Source organism: Symphalangus syndactylus, chromosome X (assembly GCF_028878055.3).
Source record: "Symphalangus syndactylus isolate Jambi chromosome X, NHGRI_mSymSyn1-v2.1_pri, whole genome shotgun sequence".
Classification (NCBI taxonomy): domain Eukaryota; kingdom Metazoa; phylum Chordata; class Mammalia; order Primates; family Hylobatidae; genus Symphalangus; species Symphalangus syndactylus.
This window is the reverse complement of record NC_072447.2, coordinates 23,866,881-23,887,784: the sequence shown is the minus strand read 5'-3', so window position 1 is coordinate 23,887,784 and position 20,904 is coordinate 23,866,881. Positions and strand designations below refer to the sequence as shown.

Here is a 20,904-nt window from a genome sequence, read left to right as displayed (position 1 = left end):
GAACACACACCTCGACCCATTTCCTTTTTTTAAATAACTGCTTTCTTGAGTATAACTCATATACAATAACATTCACCTCTTTAAAGTATACAATCAAGGGGTTTTTAATATATTCACAGAGTTGTACAACCACCACTGTCTAAGTCCAGAACATTTTCATCACCCCAGCAGAAATCCCATGCCCACTGACAGACCCTCCCCTCTGCACTCTGCACCTGGTAACCACCATTCTGCTGCCTTTGCATATTCAAGCATTTGAAGCATTTGCATATTCAAGATATTTGATACCAATGGATCATACAGTATATTTCTCAACCCGTTTTCACTTCAAATACTAAATAAAAGTCAGCAAATGTGGTAGGGTGCAATATTTATTACAATCAACAGGCTTTAAAATTTCAGAAATTCCTGGGTTTCAAAACACGCATTACATGTAGGGGAAAAGAAATAAATCCACTTTCCCAGACCAGGTACCAGGGGCAGAGTTCACAATAAGCTAACAAAAAGCCACACCCACTTTTATTTTCCACATTTACCCCCTCCTTCTTGCAAAGTACCCCAAGCAAGCTCAGGCTGTAGTTTGAAAAACTTCCCTGACGCCTCCCCCATGTCCTCTACTGGTTCAGAAAAGTGCTGCTTTAGAAACTGGTTCTGATTTCAGTGTGTATAAAACCATCTGAGCCAGTTGTTAAAATTCAGGTCCCTGGGTCCCAGCAACTGTGATTCCGAGGTTTTGCACATGCTAATTAGAATGCAAATGGCAGACAGGCCACATCTCTGTAGAGCAGTTGTACAGAGAACTGCTCTGCTGTGTGGAGCCAGCATCAGCATCACCCAGATGATTCCTAACTTCTGGTTTGGGGTTCAGTAGGTCTAGAGTGGGGTCCAAGAATTTTCATCCCTACCAAGTTCCCAGGGGATACTGATGCTGCTGGTCTGGGAACCACACTTTGAAAACCACTGCTTACCAAGGGCAGCGAGCCCCAGCCAGGATGCCAACTACTGCCCAATGCCTGCTTTTGTAAATAAAGATTTATTGGCACACAATCCGTTCATTTACATACTGTCTACAGCAGCGTTCACGCTATACAGCACGGAGGATCATCCAAACATTAGAAATATCCTGACCATGTCTATTGTCAAATTGAGACTGCTGGTGCTTCATACAGATTTCAGAGAATGGAGGACGTGAAATTGCATTAAAACCTAGGGATTTTTTCAAAAGAAAAAGGAAGGCCAGGTACAGTGGCACACACCAGTAATCCTAGCAATTTGGGAGACCGAGGCAGGAGGATCGCTTGAGCCCAGGAGTTTGAGACCAGCCTGGGCAACACGGTGAGAACTCATCTCTTAAAAAAAAAAAACTTTTTAATTAGCAGGGCAGGGTGGTGCACCTGCAGTCCCAGCTACTCGGGAGGGCTGAGGTGGGAGGATTGCTTAAGCCCGGGAATTCAAGACTGCAGTGAGCTAATGATTGTACCACTGCACTCCAGCCTGGGTGACAGAGCAAGACTCTGTCTATTTAAAAAAGGGTGGGGGAGGAATGCAGGCTGCTTCTAGAAGCTGGAAGCTGGGTGTGGCTGGAGCAAAGAGGGTGGGAAAGGATGGAGGGAGGGCCACATGTTGAAGACCCAGTTACAGAAGCCTCTGTGGGCCATAGGATGGTGCCAGCTTCAGTCGATGTATGATGAGACTCTACTGGACAACTCTTCATATTTTCAAAAAAAAAAAAAAAAAAAAAAAAACTGCAATAAAATAAATCTTGAAGCTTGAAAAACATAATCTGAAAAATAAGAAAATTTTTAAAGGTGGAGGGAGCCAGGCGCGGTGGCTCACGCCTGTAATCCCAACACTTTGGGAGGCTTAGACAGGCAGATCACTTGAGGTCAGTTCAAGACCAGCCTGGACAACATAGTGAAACCCCGTCTCTACTAAAAATAAAAATAAAAAAAATTAGCTGGGTGGGGTGGCAGGTGCCTGTAGTCCCAGCTACTCGGGAGGCTGAGGCAGGAGAATCGCTTGAACCCAGGAGGCGAAAGTTGCAGTGAGCCGAGATCGCACTACTGCACTCCAGCCTGGGCAACAGAGCGAGACTCCCTCGCAAAAAAAAAAAAAAAAAAAAAAAAGATAAACTGGCAGGGTGGACTCGACGTGATGCCTGCTAGGAGCAAGGTGACAGGGAAGCATGAAGGACAGTGCTTTTCAAGCCTGGGATAGCAGGGAGACCTTCACCAGAAGAGCTGTTGTGCAGCCATTAGTACCTGTATTGGGGAAACATAGCATACAAGCAATACGCTTACAGCCTCGGTGGCGAAAATGTTTTCACGTCAGAGACCGAGAACTTTTGCAGTTGTTTATGTCATCCCTTCTTCTCCAGACAGAAGATATAAAAAAGCTGCAAAGATCTCTTCATCTTATTGATAAAGCCACTAATAAGCCAAAATGTCTGTCAACGTCAACCCCAGCATGTCAGACCAGTTCTATTACAAGATGCCCTGTCTGATTGCCAAGGTTGAGGGCAAAGGAAATGGAATCAAGACAGTTACAGTCAACATGATTGACACTGCGAAGGCGCTTAATTGGCCTCCAAGGTATCCCACCAAATGGGATACATTGTTACACTGTGAATGGATCTCAGGAGGCCAATAAGCTGCAAGACATGTTGGATGGATTCATTAAAAAATTTGTTCTCTGTCCTGAATGTGAGAATCCTGAAACAGATATGCATGTCAAGCCAAAGCAGCAAACAATAGGTAATTCTTATAAAGCCTGTGGCTATCGAGGCATGCTTGACACACATCATAAACTCTGCACATTCATTCTCAAAAACCCACCTGAGAATAGTGACAGTGGTACAGGAAAGAAAGAAAAGGAAAAGAAAAATATAAAGGGCAAAGACAAGGAAAATGGCTCCGTATCCAGCAGTGAGACACCACCACCAAAGAAATTAGCCCTCCTCCACATACAGTGCAAGAAGAGGAGGATGACTGGGGGGAAGATACAACTGAGGAAGCTCAAAGGTGCAGAATGGATGAAATCAGTGATCATGCAAAAGTTCTGATACTCTGTGATGATTCGGAAAAAACAGTTGAGGAGTGGGCCAACATCCTGTTTGATTTTGTGAAGAAAAAGAAAGAAGAGGGTATCATTGATTTATGTGACAAAGAAATTGTTACTGAAGCAGAAGGACTGGATGTAAAAGCCATGGGACCTCTTGTTCTGACTGAAGTTCTTTTTAAAGAGGAGATTAGAGAACACATAAGAAATACAGGCACCATTTCTTATGATTTTGTCACAACAACAAAAAAGCTCAATGGTACCTTCTTCATGGCTTGACGTGTAGGGTAGCAATGCACCAAGCTCCGCTTATCTCCAAGATTCCACATATCTTGAAGGAGATGTATGCCGTAGATTTTTTAGAAGAAGAGGTTGTCATCAGCTGGTCGGAAAAAGGCCTTTAAGAAACATGTCTCAAAAGAACTTGCCAAAGAGATTCATGTCAAAGCAGAACCATTTATAAAATGAAGGCAGCAGAGGAAGAATCTTCTGGTGGTGAAGAAGATGAAGATGAGAACACTGAGGTGGTGTATTAGAAGACTGCCAGTGTACCCAAAGTTGAAACTGTAAAGTCCAACAACAAGGATGATGACATTGATATTGATGCCATTTAATGGGATGGATACAACCTAGCTTAACAGTGTAATACTGCAAATTCTTCTCCATTGTCAGCCAGAAGCACAACATGTATGTGCAAAAGCTAAAATGGCTTAAGATCAAGCTACACTATACACTAAAAATCTATTACCATGAGTGGTCTGTAATTAAGCCCAATGAGACATCCAGGGAGTCCATACACACATCAGTGAGCAGATGTATTTTGCTTATTTATAGCATGTTTCTTTTTGAAAAACTGGTGGTGGACACATTTGGATCACATTTATACAGTTATAAAAATAAAGATTTGATTTTGGCCATTCTTCAGATATTTGGCTCTGAATGACTTAAGCTCAAGTATCTGGCTCCATTCTCAAATGTTACATCATCATTTCACCTGATGAGCATTCTTGGAGCCTGCTAGATATTGTTAGGTGCTGAGGCTGTAAAGAGGTCTTCAACAGGATGTAAGACAAACTTATTTGTAATTTACCTTATTCAGCCCATTAAGAAATAGTACTACTTAAGTTTTATCTCTAGTCCCTCCAACTGGCATCTGGTAATGTACACTGTGAGGTAGACTGATAATCAAATGACAGTGCAGCATCCTGCTGAGAAGTAAATACGACCTCAGTGTCCTAGAAATAATTTAACAGCAGGTTTTGAAACTTGGAGAGTTGTTTTCTCATTTTATGTACACTTGCCCTAAATTGTAATCTTTGAAGCCGTGTGCGTTGCACGTTGGATGAGCCAGGGAAGTTATTACATTAACAACCACTTTATGTGTACGTAGTAGTTGCTTCGTACTGAGAGAACTTGCTTTGGGGTGCAATTAAACAATAAACTGATTTTATTTGGGAGAAACAGGGAAGGGTGCACTTACTAGCAAATCTAAGCATTAATTTTCAGCTTTTGCCCTTATGGTTTAAATTACAATTCCAAAATGTTTAGACATACTGGAAAAAAAAAAAAGGTTAGAGGGAGGTCGGGTGTGGTGGCTCACACCTATAATCTCAGCACTTTGGGAGGCCAAGGTGGGTGGATCACTTGAGGTCACGGGTTTGAGACCAGCCTGGCCAACATGGTGAAATCCTGTCTCTACAAAAAATACAGAAATTAGCTGGGCACGGGTGACAGGTGCCTGTAGTCCCACCTACTCAGGAGGCTGAGGCGGGAGGATCACTTGAGCCCAGGAATTGAAGGCTGCAGCGAGGCAAGGTCACACCACTGCACTCCAGCTTGGGTAACAGAGCAGGACAACGTCTCTTAAAAAAAAGAAAAAGAAAAATATTCAACAGAAAACCTTACAAACCCTACAATGCTATGATGAAGATACTGCCAATGTCCCCTAAATCTGGAAAATTTAAGTTTATTGAGGGATCCCCCTATAGCAGGGGTTTCTGAAATATAACCAGAAATGATGAAGAGGTGAAGGTTTTGATTTTGGTCTGAAGCTGTGTTGTTGCTGGGAAGTGAAGGAATGGGAAATGACAAGAGAGCAGCTCATGTCTAAGGGGGGACACCGTCCCGAGCGCTATCACCCTTGGGCCACAGGGACCCCGCTCACTGTCTGAACCCCAGAATCAACCCCATGTCCACTTCGCAGGGAGGCCGAAAGACTCCCATGCTCCCGCTCAGAAAGCAGCAGCAGCAGCAGGGGATGAGGCTGATGGCCTACTGTGGGACCTCGTGATCGCGGGAGTTAATACTTAATAAACTCCCCTTTAGATAAATAGATATAGATATAGATATATAAATATAGATACAGATATAGGATATAGATATAGGATAGATATAGGATATATACATATATATGGAATGGATCTCTATATATATGATATATACATATGAGATATATATGATATTATACACACACACACACATAATATGTATATCTATCCTATTAGTTCTGTCCCTCTAAGAGAACCCTAATACAGATTTTGGTACAAAGAGTGGTTCTAGAGGAACAGAATATTAAGGATGGAGTTCTTTTGTTGGTTTTGGGGTTTCTGGAGTTGCCTGCTTAATATGATTAGACTCCAAAATGCTAAGGACTCTACTTCTCATAGTATGGAGAACACTGATAGTCCTTGGCATGAACTTTTTAGAGAGTTATGCAAAATAAATGCATTTGACACTCCTGATTCACTGCTCATGAGAGGCAAGGAGTTTAGTGACTCTATACATAATGCCTTTGACCATATGTGGAGAACCAAGGAACAAAATGAAGTTGGTTGGTTGCTCCTAAGTTCAGTGGGCAAAGTGACAAAAGAAAATGATGAACTCAGGGATTCTGTCTCTTAGCTTCAGAAGCAGATACTGAGCCTCAAATCTGCTAAGATTGCCCTGAGTGAGAGCCTTATCTCCTGTAGAGAAAGAGCTGAAATCGTGGAAAAACAGACACAAGCTCTTATCATGCGAGGGGCTGACCTGCAATGAAAGATGCATGCACAGCCTCGCCAGGTGTCTACTGTTAAAGTGAGGGCATTGATTGGAAAAGAATGGGACCCTGCAACTTGGAATGGAGACGGTGAGGGAGGACCCTGATGAAGCTGGGGACACTCAGTTTGTAAACTCCAATGGACCTTTTTTGCCACAAGGAACAGCTTCCCCATCTCCTGTAATGGCAACATCCCTTCCCTGACCTATACTGCCATCAGCCTTTCCACCTTTGTCTGAGGAGATAAACCCTGTGCTGCCTGAGGCAACAGTGATGGCCTCCCCTGAGGCAACTGCCAGGCAAAATATGTTGATTCTGCTCAGGAGCCACCCCTAACACCCCTGTTTGCTTCTAGACCTATCACTAAAGTCCCAGCAGGCCCCTAGAGGTCAGGTTGAGAATGTGACCCATGAGGAGGTGCGCTACACTCGAAAAGAACCATTTGAGTTCTCTAATTGATATAAACAGAAATCTTGGAGAACAGGCATGAGAATAGATATTAAGGGTATGGGATAATGGTGGAAGGAACATAGAGTTGGAACAGGCTGAATTTATTGATTTGGGCCCACTAAGTAGGGACTCTGCTTTTAATGTTGCAGCTGGGGAGTTAAAAAAGGTTCTAAGAGTTTATTTGCTTGGTTAGCTGAAATATGGATTAAAAGATGGCCCACTGGGAGTAAGCTGGAAATGCCTGATCTCCCTTGGTTTAATGTAGAGGAAGGGATCCAAAGGCTTAGGGAGATTGGGATGGTGGAGTGGATTAGTCACTTTAGACCTACTCATCCCAGCTGGGAGGGTCCAGAAGACATACCGTTGACCAATGCCTTGCAAAATAGATTCGTGAGGGCAGCACTAGCATCTTTGAAGAGCCCTGTAATTGTTCTTCCCTGTATGTCAGATCTAATGGTGGGAACTGCAGTCATGCAACTACAAAATTTAAATATGATGGGAATAATTGGATCCCAAGGTGGCAGGAGCCAAGTGATGACACTCAACCGTCAAAGGCAAGGTGTGTGTAGCTACCGTAATGGACAGCAGAGGCAAAGCGGCAATCAGAATATTCTGACTCGTGTAGAGCTCTGGCACTGGCTAATTAATCATGGTGTTCCTAGAAGTGAAATTGACAGGAAGCCTATTGCCTTCCTACTGAATTTATATAAGCAGAAAACTTCTGGGTCAAATGGACAAAAGACTAATTTGAATTATAAAAACAGAGAATCACGGCCCCTCAATTTCCAGACTTGAGCCAGTTTACAGACCCAGAACCCCTTGAATGAAGAGGAGGCCAGGTCCCCTTGAGGAAGGACCCCACATTACGAACAATTTATGTGGTGAATCTTTCTCCCATCCTTCCCCAATGAGACCTCTGGACTTTAAACAGGGTAACTGTGCATTGAGGAAAGGGAAATGATCAGACATTTTGGGGACTACTGGACACTGGCTCTGAGCTGACGTTGATTCCAAGGGAGCCAAAACGTCACTGTGGTCCTGCAGTTGAAGTAGGGGCTTATGGAGGTATGGTAATTAATGGAGTTTTAGCTCAGGTCTGACTTACAGTGGGTCCCCAGACTCATCCTGTGGTCATTTCCCCAGTGCCAGAATGCATAATTGGCATAGACATACTTAGCAGCTGGCAGAACCCCCACATTGGCTCCCTGACTGGTAGGGTGAGGGCTACTATGGTGGGAAAGGCCCAATGGAAGCCATTAGAGCCGCCTCTACCTAGAAAAATAGTAAATCAAAAACAATGTCACATCCCCGGAAGGACTGCAGAGATTAGTGCCACCATCAAGGACTTGCAAGACACATGGGTGGTGATTCCCACCACATCCCCGTTCAACTCTCCCATTTGGCCTGTGCAGAAGACAGATGGATCTTGGAGAATGACACTGGATTATCATAAGCTTAACCAAGTGGTGACTCCAATTGCAGCTGCTGTACCAGATGTGGTTTCGAGCAAACTAACACATCTCCTGGTACCTGGTATGCAGCCATTGACTTGGCAAATGCCTTTTTCTCCATTCCTGTCCACAAGGCCTACCAGAAGCAATTTGCCTTCAGCAGCAATATACCTTTACTCTCCTACCTCAGCGGTATATCAACTCTCCAGCTTTGTGTCATAATCTTGTTCGGAGAGACCTTGATTGCTTTTCGCTTCCCCAAGACATCACACTGGTCCACTGCATTGATGATATTATGCTGATTGGATCCAGTGAACAAGAAGTAGCAAACACGATGGACTTACTGGTGAGACATTTGCATGCCAGTGGATGGGAAATAAATCCGACTAAAATTCAGGGACCTTCTACCTCAGTAAAATTTCTAGGGGTCCAATGGTATGGGGCCTGTCGAGATATTCCAAGGTGAAGAATAAGTTGCTGCATTTGGCCCCTCCTACAAGCAAGAAAGAGGCACAACGCCTAGTGGGCCTGTTTGGATTTTGGAGGCAACACATTCCTCATTTGGGTGTGTTACTCCGACCCATTTATCAAGTGACCCGAAAGGCTGCCGGTTTTTAGTGGGGTCCAGAACAGGAGAAGGCTCTGCAACAGGTCCAGGCTGCTGTGCAAGCTGCTCTGCCACTTGGGCCATATGATCCAGTGGTGCCTGAGGTGAGAGTGGCAGATAGGGATGCTGTTTGGAGCCTTTGGCAGGCCCCCATAGGTGAATCACAGCGGAGGCCTCTAGGATTTTGGAGCAAGGCCCTGCCATCTTCTGCAGATAACTACTCTCCTTTTGAGACACAGCTCTTGGCCTGTTACTAGGCTTTGGTAGAAACTGAACATCTGACTATGGGTCATCGAGTCACCATGCAACCTGAACTACCTATCATGAACTGGGTGCTTTCTGGCCCACCTATCCATAAAGCTGGGTGTGCACAGCAGCTTTCTATCATCAAATGGAAGTGGTATATACGTGATTGGGCTCAAGCAGGTCCTCAAGGCATAAGTAAGTTACATGAGGAAGTGGCTCAAATGCCCATGGTCTCCACTCCTGCCACCCTGCCTTCTCTCCCCCAGCCTGCACCGACGGCCTCATGGGGAGTTCCCTATGATCAGCTGACAGAGGAAGAGAAGACTAGGGTCTGGTTCACAGATGGTTCTGCACGATATGCAGGCACCACCCCAAAATAGAGAGTGGCACCACTACAGCCCCTTTCTACGACACCCCTGAAGGACAGCGGTGAAGGGAAATCTTTCCAGTGGGCAGAACTTGGAGCAGTGCACCTGGTTGTGCACTTTGCATGGACGGAGAAATGGCCAGATGTGTGATTATATACTGATTCATGGGCTGAATTCATGGGAAGAAGCATGATTGGAAAATTGGTGACAGAGAAATTCGGGGATGAGGTATGTGGATGGATCTCTCTGAGTGGTCAAAAACTGTGAAGATATTTGTATCCCATGTGAGTGCTCACCAACAGGTGACCTCAGTAGAGTAGGATTTTAATAATCAACTGGATAGGATGACCCTTTCTGTGGACACCACTCAGCCTCTTTTCCCAGCCACCCATGATCGCCCAATGGGCCCATGAACAAAGTGGCCATGGTGGCAGGGATGGAGGTTACGCATGGACTCAGCAACATGGACTTCCACTCACCAAGGCTGACCTGGCTATGGCCACTGATGGGTACCCAATTTGCCAGCAGCAGAGACCAACACTGAGCCCTTGATATGGCACCATTCCTCGGGGTGATCAGCCAGCTACCTGGTGGCAGGTTGATCATATTGGACCTCTTCCATCATGGCAAGGGCAGAGGTTTGTCCTCACTGGAATAGACACTTACTCCAGATATGGGTTTGCTTATCCTGCACGCAATGCTTCTGCCAAGACTACCATCCGTGGACTCATGGAATGCCTTATCCACCGTCATGGTATTCCACACAGCATTGCCTCTGACTAAGGCACTCACTTTATAGCTAAAGAAGTGTGGCAGTGGGCTCATGCTCATGGAATTCACTGGTCTTACCATGTTCCCCTTCATCCTGAAGCAGCTGGATTAGTAGAATGGTGGAATGGCCTTTTGAAGTCACAATTATAACCCAACTAGGTGACAATACTTTGCAGGGGTGGGGCAAAGTTCTTCAGAAGGCCGTGTATGCTCTGAATCAGTGTCCAACACATGGTACTGTTTCTCCCATAGCCAGGATTCACGGGTCCAGAAATCAAGGGGTGGAAGTAGAAGCGGCATGACTCACCATCACCCCTAGTGATCCACTAGCAAAATTTTTGCTTCCTGTTCCTGTGACATTACGTTCTGCTGGCCTAGGGGTCTTAGTTCCAGAGGGAGGAACGCTGCCACCAGGAGACACAATAACGATTCCATTAAACTGGAAGTTAAGATTGCTACCCGGGTGCTTTGTGCTCCTCCTACCTTTAAGTCAACAGGCTAAGAAGGGAGTTACAGTGTTGGCTGGGGTGACTGATCCAGACTATCAAGATAAAATCAGTCTACTACTCCACAATGGAACTAGGGAAGAGTATGCATGGAATACAGGAGACCCATTAGGGCGTCTCTTAGTATTACCATGCCCTGTGATTAAGGTCAAGGGGACACTACAACAGCCCAATCCAGGCTGGACTACAAATGACCCAGACCCTTCAGGAATGAAGGTTTGGGTCACTCCACCAGGCAAAAAAACAAAACCAGCTAAGGTGCTTGCTGAAGGCCAAGGGAATACAGAATGGGTAGTAGAAGAGGGTAGTCATCAGTACCAGCTACCACCATGTGACCAGCTGCAGAAATGGGGACTGTAAATGTCATGAGTATTTCCTCCTTCTTTTGCTAAAAGCATGTTTGTGCATGTATACACTTGTACTAGGAAAATATTTTATTTTCTTTTCCTTTATCACGTGACATAAGATTTATTGACTTCAGGCTGGGCACAGTGGCTCATGCCTGTAATCCCAGCACTTTGGGAGGCCAAGGCAGGCAGATCACTTGAGGTCAGGAGTTCGAGACCAGCCTGGCAAACATGGTGAAACCCCGTCTCTACTAAAAATACAAAAAAAAAAAAAAAATTGGCCAGCATCATGGCACATGCCTATAGTCCCAGCTACTCAGGAGGCTGAGGCAGGAGAATCGCTTGAACCCAGGAGGCAGAGGTTGCAGTGAGCTGAGATCGTGCCACTGCACTCCAGCCTGGGCAACAGAGTGAGACTCTGTCTCAAAAAAAGATTTATTGACTTCATATCAGCATTTAAGTATTATCAGCTTTATGTAATAGTATTTGGGTTGGGGAATGGTGCATTTCTGGTTATACGAAGGATAGTTGTATGTTAGGCGTAATTATGACCTTACTATTGTCTTTACTGGAAGATTATGTATGATCTCACATTGACAAGGGGTGGACTTGTGATGGTGAATACTGAGTGTCAACTTGATTGGATCGAAGAATACAAAGTATTGATCCTGGGTGTGTCTGTGAGGGTGTTGCCAAAAGAGATTAACATGTGAGTCAGTGGGCTGGGGAAGGCAGATCTGCCCTTAATCTGGTGGGCACAATCTAATCTAAAGCAGACAAAAAGGCGTGAAAAGGAGAGACTGGTCTAGCCTCCCAGCCTACATCTTTCTCCCGTGCTGGATGCTTCCTGGCCTCAAACATTAGACTCCACGTTCTTCAGTTTTGGGACTAGGACTGGCTCTCCTTGCTCCTCAGCTTGCAGATGGCCTACTGTGGGATCCTGTGATCATGTGAGTTAATACTTAATAAACTTAGGCCGGGCGCGGTGGCTCACGCTTGTAATCCCAGCACTTTGGGAGGCCGAGGCGGGCGGATCACGAGGTCAGGAGATCGAGACCACGGTGAAACCCCATCTCTACTAAAAATACAAAAAATTAGCCGGGCGTGGTGGCGGATGCCTGTAGTCCCAGCTACTCGGAGAGGCTGAGGCAGGAGAATGGCGTGAACCCGGCAGGCGGAGCTTGCAGTGAGCCGAGATCACGCCACTGCACTCCAGCCCGGGCGACAGAGTGAGACTCCGCCTCAAAAAAAAAAAAAAAAAATACTTAATAAACTCCTCTTCATATATATTTCCTATTAGTTCTGTCTCTCTAGAGAATCCTGACTAATAAGAGAAAGCAGATCAGTGTGGGGGTGGGATTTGGGGGAAGGGAGGGAATGGGGAGGGAGTACAAATGGATGTAGGGCTTCTTTTTTGGGGTGATAAAAATGTTCTGGAATTAAAGTGACGATTGCACAAGTCAGTGAATATACAGAAAAAATACCACTAAACTGTACCCTTTAACATGGTGAATTTTGTGACATGTGAATTATATCTATTTATTTTTATTATTTTTTTTTTTTTGAGACGAAGTTCACTCTTGTCCCCCAGGCTGGAGTGCAATGGCGCAGTTTCGGCTCACTGCAACCTCCGCCTCCTGGGTTCGAGCGATTCTCCTGCCTCAGCCTCCCGAGTAGCTGAGATTACAGGCACCCGCCACCATACCCGGCTAATATTTTGTATTTTTAGTAGAGACGGGGTTTCACCATGTTGGCCAGGCTGGTCTCGAACTCCTGACCTCAGGTGATCTACCCGCCTTGGCCTCCCAAAGTGCTGGGATTACAGGCGTGAGCCAGCACGCCCGGCCATTATATCCACTTATTTAAAAAAAAATTTTTGAGACAGGGTCTCACTCTGTCACCTAGGCTGGAATACAGTGGCATAATGATAGCTCACTGCAGCCTCCAACTCTCTGGCTCAAGCAAAATCCTCCAGCCTCAGGCTCCCAAGTAGGTGTGACTATAGGTGTGCACCACCACGCCTGGCTAATTTTTTTTTTTTTTTTTTTTTTGTAGAGACAGCGTCTCACTATATTGCCCAGTCTGGTCTCGAACTCCTGGGCTCCAGTGATCCTCCCAAAGCACCAGGATTACAGGTGTGAGCCACAGCGCACAGTCTCCATTTTTAATAATTAAAAAAACTCAAGAAAAAAGAAGTGCAGGCAGGCTTCCTCCAGCCTCCCCTACCACCCCCAAGTAAAGGAACTCCCAGGCTGCACAGCACACCTTTAATCTGAGAGGGTGAAGTACTACCCTATTTACTGGATGAAACCCTCAAACACCGGAGATCGGAATGCTCCAAGCGGGGCTAAGTCTGGGAGGAAATCAGGCTGTGGAGACTGAATCCACATACCAGTTCTCTCTGGGGTGCCAGGACTGGGCTTGTCCAGGCCAACAGCTTGGGGCTGCATGTGCTCAGGTGTGCCTGGCACCCAGGACGGTCATGAGTCAGGCTCTCTTCCTCTTTTCCTGCTGAACCACGCCCCTCTCTGACCTCCCCTTGACATTGAACCTTAAAAAGAGACTTCAGAAGCAGTCAAGTTAGCAGCAGGAACCTGGCAGCCCGGGGGGGCGGGAAAGAACACTCAGAAGGGCTGCTCTCAGGGAGGATCACAGAAGGGCTCCCTTTAGACAGTGAGAAATGCCTTTTCACAGAAAAGCATCACCTTGCTACAAGCAATGTGGAAGACAGGAAAGAAAGGCAAATTGCTTTAATCTCAGGAGTCTAATTTCTCTGCTTTACTTTTTTGTTGGGGCATGGACAGCTTTTTCACGGCCTACACCAGCAGGCAGCATGCAGTCCTGAACTCGGATTTTATTTCCATGGCACAGCACAGGCTATGTGACACGCCTGTTGCTATGAGGCCTCTGGAAGCCTGATTTTGTGATGTCTTTACAATACGCCAAGGCCTTGATCCTTAGAAACACCTGAAGCCTGTTCCTGTCTCTCAGGGCTGCCGGCCTCCCGACAGGTCCCCTCAGCCCAGGCTCATGGAAACAGCCCCCTGTGCAACCTGCTTGCTCCTGGGGACACTCTGACATTTGCCCCCAAACTCGCACGCCTGAAACAAAGCAGCAGAATGACCCCAGCTCTGATACCAGGCTTGATGCTTGAATGCAGGAAGGATGAGCGCCCTTTCACAGGCTGGCTTTCCTGCACCTACCAAACATCTACTGAGCATCTGTTATGCGCTAGGCATGGCGACGGGGCTGGCTGTGACCCTGCTCGGGGATCATCCAGGCTCAGACATACTGAAGGCAGGGACCTTCACGAGGCTCCTGAATCTAGACAGAATGGGTGGGAACCCAACCCCTTCACTTGCCAGCTGCGACCCAGGGCCCCCCAGGGCCCGGCAGGCCTTCCCTAGACCCTATCTCCATAAAAAAGGATTAAAGTTGGGCCAGGCATGGTGGCTCACGCCTGTAATCCCAGCACTTTGGGAGGCCAATGCAGGAGGATACCTTGAGCCCAGGAGTTGGAGAATAGCCTGGCTAACATGGTGAAAGCCCAGCTCGACTAAAAATACAAAAATTAGCCAGGTGTGGTGGCGCAGGCTTGTAATACCAGCTACTTGGAAGGCTGAAGCATGAGAACTGCTTGAACCCGGGAGGTGGAGGTTGCAGTGAGTCGGGATAGTGCCACTGCACTCCAGCCTGGGCGACAGAGTGAGACTCTGTCTCAAAAAAAAAAAAAAAAAAAAGGATTAAAGTTGTATGTGATGACTGTGCTGGCACAAGGATATATATATATATATATATATATACTTAATCTAGGTCATTAATGTATTTCAATTAATCTATTTAACTTGATGTAATGTATTTGATTATTTTATATATATTAATATTATATAGTAAATCATTAAATATTGAAATAATTTATCTCAAAACATTTTTGGGGACCTAAAAGTTCATTTTCTTCTTGTGAAAACTAGAACATGTTCATGGGCCCCTGCGATGTGCCTGCTGTACGAGTGAAGAGACTGGCCCTGCCATAACCACGGGCAGGTTTCTCAACCTCTCTAAGCCTAACGCTCCTCACTAACTGTCTTAGTTCAAGATGCTGTAACAAAACACCACAGGCTGGGAGGCTCATAAACAGCAGAAATGTATTGCTCATAGCTTTGGAGGCTGGGAGTCCAAGGTCAAGACATGGCAGATTGAGTGTCTGCTGTGGACCTACTTCCTGGTTTGCAGGATGCGCCTTCTCACTATGTCCTCACAGGATGGAAGGGAAGAACTACCTGAGTCTCTTTTATAAGGGCACTGATCCCATTCCTAATCACCTCCCAAAGACCCCACCTCTTGTTTTCTTTTTCGTTTTTTTTTTTTTGAGACACAGTTTCACTCTGTCGCCCAGGCTGGAGTGCAATGGTGTGATCTCAGCTCACTGCAACCTCCACCTCCCAGGTTCAAGGAATTCCACTCCAACTGGTGAGAACCACAATAGATACTCTCCTTAAGTCCCAACTCAAGTCTTCTCCCATTAATTGGTTTCCTTTTAGCAGCAGCAGGAAAATCAGCCCATCTTGGCCTCCATCCCTGACTTCCCTCCGCTATAGAAGGCCCAACTCCAGTCTCAGCCCTACATTCTGCCTCAGCCTCCCAAGCAGCTGGGATTACAGGCACTTGCCACCACGCCCGGCTAATTTTTGAATCTTTAGTAGAGACAGGGTTTCACCATGTTGGCCAGGCTGGTCTCAAACTCCTGACCTCAAGTGACCTGCCCACCTCAGCCCCACAAAGTGGGATTACAGGCGTGAGCCACCACACTCGGCCCCCACCTCCTAACACCATCACCTTGTGGGTTAGGATTTCAACACCGGAATTTTGGGGGGACAGAAATATTCAGATCATAGCACCAATAACAACTGTATAAACCTACCCGGCAGACCCACTGCGAAGTTCACATAAAGTTGAACAGTGCCTGGAGCACACTGGAGATTTGGCAGATGCTACTTGGATTCTTTTATTTTTTTATTTTTTATTTTTTGAGACAGAGTCTTGCTCTGGAACTCACGGCATAATGCACAGCTGCTGGCATACAGTAGGGGTTCTACAGAGCCCAGGAGTCATTCCTACAGTGTTCCACCCTCCAGGGCTCCAGACTGGGCAGTGCTGGTGAGGGTGAAGTAAAAGGAAACCCTGGTTCCTCCCAATTTTCAGAGGTCTGGGGACAGCCCCCCAGGTCAGTGTGCAGGAGATGGCTGCACCCACCAGCTCACCACAGCCAGTCTCAGGATGCCGCTCCTCTGACCTTCTGAAGCAGAGACTCTTCCTTGCAGTGGGTCAGACGGCATGTTTGCAGAGAGCCACAAATGACAAAGTGGTAAGGTCCCCCTGATCTCAGGTCTCCAGGCTTCCTACTAGGCTGTTTCAGGCTATGGTTTTCTTGGTTGCAAGCAACGGAAACGAATTCCTATATCTAAGCGAAAGGGTGATTTGCTAAGATGCTACCAGGAATGTAAGGGTTGTTGGAAGTCTTAGGTAAAGGGTCAGAAATGAGCCAGAGACAAGGAGCCTGGGGAGGCTGGTCTTGTAGACCGTTGCATCCAAGCTGTTGTCTCTGGGCCCCAGCCCATCAGCCACAGCAGGCCACAGAGCTGACTGCACCCAGCCCTTGCCCTGCTTGAGACTCAGAGTCCTGGGAAGGAGTGTTAAGTCACACACCACCTCCCGCTGCACCACGAGCACATGCTCCTTCAGCCTCCACCTCTCCAAAGACCTTGTCCACTGGGGAGTTGTCAAAGGAAGACGGAGAACTAACAGAAAGAGACATCAGACACCACAGAATTTAACGTGCCATCCTCCCAACCCGGGCACGATCTAGTTAACCCAGTGGGCCTTCCTCAACCCACCCAGTCCATCTTCCCAAGGCCAGACACTGTGAGTGACCATAGGTTAGGACCGTTAAAATGTCTGTGGATGTTTAAACGGCTAGATTTGTTATCGAGATTGGTTGGCGGTCCTTATATACACCACACACACATAAAACAACATCTGTCGAGAACCCGTGCTGCCCAACAGTGCTGGCAGATTCTCAACCTCACTGCTTTTCCCTTGTATGCCCATGGAGTATACTGCATGCATAGGAGAAAAGCCTAAAATCCTGACTTCTGTGTCCAGAGGTGGTCTGTGATGGCAGCCCCTCCTAGGAGTTGGCTGTGTGCAATGTAACAACTGATGGCTCTGCTCATTTTGTAAAAACCAGGCCCAAGTTCATCAGTACCTCATCAAAACCACCTTCCCAGGAAGGCAGGAGAGGCTCCTGAATCTGGTAGTGGGTGGCAGTCAGTTCTGCTTTCTTCCTGACAGGAGGCACGGAGCACCATCAGGTGGGAAAAGCACCGGGCACCCTTCTCTGGAGTCCTGGGGGCAGGCACCAAAGAGACAGCATGGAGGCCTGCCTCTCCACCCAGCCTCTGGCACCTGAGCCAGTCCCATCCCCACGGAAACAAAGGGTTACTGCAAAGCAAGGCTGCTGTGTGCATTTCTGTTTTAGAAAAATCTAAAATCTTTTGAGCCTATCAATTTTTAAAAAATTATTTTTAAGAAGTCTTTGTATGGCTCATGTGGCTTACACAGTAAGATAGGCTTGAGTGTCTTGTTTAGCAAGGAGGTAAAGAGGGAGAAAGAGCTGGGATGCTACCAGGGGTGGTGGCTCCCAACTGTAATCCCAGCACTTTGGGAGGCCGAGGCAGGAGGATCACTTGAGCTCAGGAGTTCAAGACCAACCTGGGCAACATAGTAAGACCCCACCTCTAAAAAAAAAAAAAAAAAAAACTAAAAGAAAAAACCAAGTCAGAAGTTGAGGTGGTGTGTGCCTGTGGTCCCAGCTACTCAGGGGCTAAGGCGTGAGGATTGCTCGAGCCCAGGAGGTCAAGGCTGCAGAGAACTGTGATCACGCCACTGCACTCCAGCCTGGGTGACACAGCAAGACGCTGTTTCATAAAAAAAAAAAAAAAAAAAAGAAATCTGCAGCTGTGATGTCACCCAGATGGAGACTTCAGATCCTGACTCCATGTACGACCTGCATGACCCAGGCAGATCACTCTCAGCCCAAGTTACCTTGTCTTAGACGGTCCTCATAAAAAGGAAGGGGACAAAGGACCTAACGGTGCTTAGAACAGTGTAACAATGTGTAGTCGTTTGTCCCATCTCAAGGCTACGTGTAAGCTGTGTTTAAAGGACTTTAATATTTGAGGACTTATTACATGCCAGGCAATATGCCTGCAACACCAGCAATGAAACAGAGCCAGTCCCCACTCTCAGGGACCTCCCAGGTCAAGTAGGCTGGAGGATGCTGCAAGACCAATGATTCTAGAGGGCCACCGAGGGCATTCCACATGACTGGGGACGGACAGTTAGGGCCACTTCGCCTGGGTGATGTAATCTGAGCAAAGCCTTCCACAAAACTGTGAATGTCTCAGAACCTCTGCAAAGCCTCAAATAACAGAGGATGCTGGGAGACCAGCAAATCATTCTCTAAAGCAGCACTCAGCAAACTTTTTACCATGTGACTGAATCACGTTGCTAAAATATGGGTTCTGATTCGGCAGGTATGGGGCAGGGTCTGAGATTTTGCAGTTCTAAAAAAACTCCCAGGTGATGCAGATGTGCTGACCTAAAAACCACACTTTGCCTAATAAGAGTGTGATGCAAGCTGGGCATGGTGAGGCACGACTGTAGTGCCAACCACATCAGGAGGCTGAGGTGGGAAGATCACTTGAGCCCAGGAGCTCAAGTCCAGCCTGGGCAACATAGCTTAAGACCCCATCTCTCTTAAAAAAGAAAAAAAAAAAGGCTAGAGTGGAGCTGTCCAACAGAAATAAGAGCACCACACATCTATCTTCAAATTGGTTAGGAGCTACATTTCCAAGAGTAAAAAGGAATATGTCAAATTAATTTTATTTTTATTTTTAATTTTTATTTTTTGAGACAGGGTCTTTCTTACTCTGTCACCCAGGCTGGCGTGTAGTGGCACAATCACAGCTCACCACAGCCTCAACCTCCTGGGCTCAGGTGATCCTCCCACCTCAGCCTCTCAAGAAGGTTGGACTACAGGTGCCAGTCACCATGCCTGGCTAATTTTTCGTATTTTTTTGTAGAGACGAGGTTTCACCATGTTGCCCAGCCTGGTCTTGAATTCCTGGGCTCAAGCGATTGGCCCACCTTGGCCTCCCAAGTGCTAGGATTACACACACGAGCCACCATGCCTGGCCAGGTTAATTCTAATAATATATTTGAGTTACTTAACCCAATGTAGTCAAAATATTATAATTCCAACATAATAAAGAAATTATTATTAAAATATTTTACATCTTTTGTGTTTCAGACTAAGTCTAAAATCCAGTGTATATTTTAATTTACAGTATATCTCAATTTGAACCAGCTACCTTTCAACTGTTCAACAGTCACATATGACAAATGGCCACCATATTAGACAATGCAGGACTGAAGGATCAAGGTGGGTAACAGCAGAAGATGAGGCCAGGGATAAGGCAGATGCTAAAGCATGAAGAACTTTTCATACTCAGCTAAAGTGTTGGATATGGTTTGGTCGTGCCCCCACCCAAATCTCATCTTCAGTTATAGCTCCCATAATTCCCATATGTTATGGGAGGGACCTGGTGGGAGATAACTGAATCCTGGGGGCAGTTTCCCCCATACTGTTCTCGTGATAGTGAGTAAGTCTCCTGAGATCTGATGGTTTTACAAGGAGTTTTCCTTTTCACATGGCTCTCATTCTCTCTTGCCTGCTGCCATGTAAGACATCCTTCTGCTCTTCCTTGAGCATGACTGTGAGGCCTCCCCAGCCACGTGGAACTGTGAGTCCATTAAACCTCTTTCCTTTATAAATTACCCAGTCTCAGGTACGTCTGACAGCATGAGAACAGACTAATACAGTGTTACATGAAGAGTTACTGGCAAATGAGGGTGGAAAATAGGCAGGAGATAAAACATAAAAAGCCTTCTAAGGTGGGAGGATTGCTTGAGGCCAGAGTTTAAGACCAGCCTGGGCAACACAGTGAGACCCTGTGTCTACAAAAAATAAAAATAATTAACTGAGCACGGTGTCGCATGCCTGTAGTCCCAGCTATCTGGGAGGCTGAGGCAAGGGTTGGGGTCAGAATCACTTACGCTCAGGAGCTTGGGGTTACAGTGATTTATCATTACACCACTGCATACCACCCATTCCAGTGGGTGACAGAGATGAGAACCCCATCTCTATAAAATAAAAATAAAGTGGCCAGGCATGGTGGCTCACGCCTATAATCTCAGCACTTTGGGAGGCTGAGGCAGGTGGATCACTTGAGGTCCAGAGTTCAAGACTAGCCTGGCCAACATGGTGAAGCCCCATCTCTACTAAAAATACAAAAATTTGCCAGGCATGGTGGCAGGTGCCTGTAATCCCAGCTACTTGGGAGGCTGAGGCAAGAGAATCACTTGAACCTGGGAAGCAGAGGTTGCAGTGAGCTAAGATCACGCCAGTGCACCCCAGCCTGGGTGACAGAGCATGACTCCATCTCAAATAATAATAATAATACATAAAATAAATAAGCCTTCTATACCTAGCTAAGGTGTCCCATGAGGAATTACTGAGGCTTTTCCAGCAAAAGCATGAGAAGTAGACCACTGTTTTGGCACACCCACTACTGGAGGTCTCAAGAGTCTGCCATGTGAAGAGGTGAGCAGCAGTATGCATGTTACAGACTACTGTGATTGCCTAGGCAGTCACTGGAGCAAACCACTGGAGGCAGTGATGCTGGGCATGAGAAGAAAGCAATGCACACCCCATATTTAGGCTCCAAAGGATTGGTGATCAATTGGCTGTGGGAGGTTAAGGGGAGGAAGGCATCAGGGATGACTTCTAGATTTGGGGATAAACTGATGATCAAGATTAGAAATCCAGAATTAGAGAAGGTAAAGGAAGATGAATGATTCCCATTTGGATCGTGCTGAGTTTAACGGGCCTCAGCAACACACAAGGGTCATCTCAGAGTTCAGACGAAAACTTGACTTGGTAA

General features: G+C 46.4%; 2 protein-coding genes and 1 pseudogene across 3 annotated transcripts in view; 2 read left to right on the top strand and 1 right to left on the bottom strand.

The window, feature by feature from the left end:
- SHROOM2 (shroom family member 2) overlaps positions 1-20,904 on the bottom strand; it is a 163,662-nt gene that overhangs the window by 129,514 nt on the left and 13,244 nt on the right. The gene's annotated exons all lie outside the window — the stretch shown is intronic.
- On the top strand, positions 2,156-3,851 carry LOC129475806 (eukaryotic translation initiation factor 5-like; annotated as a pseudogene).
- Positions 18,838-20,187, top strand: LOC134736060 (protein PPP5D1-like; the record flags this gene model as incomplete). The annotated part of the gene is made up of 2 exons (XM_063635305.1): positions 18,838-18,939; positions 20,131-20,187. Coding segments are annotated over 2 exons (159 nt in total), but the record flags the coding sequence as incomplete, so codon positions are not given.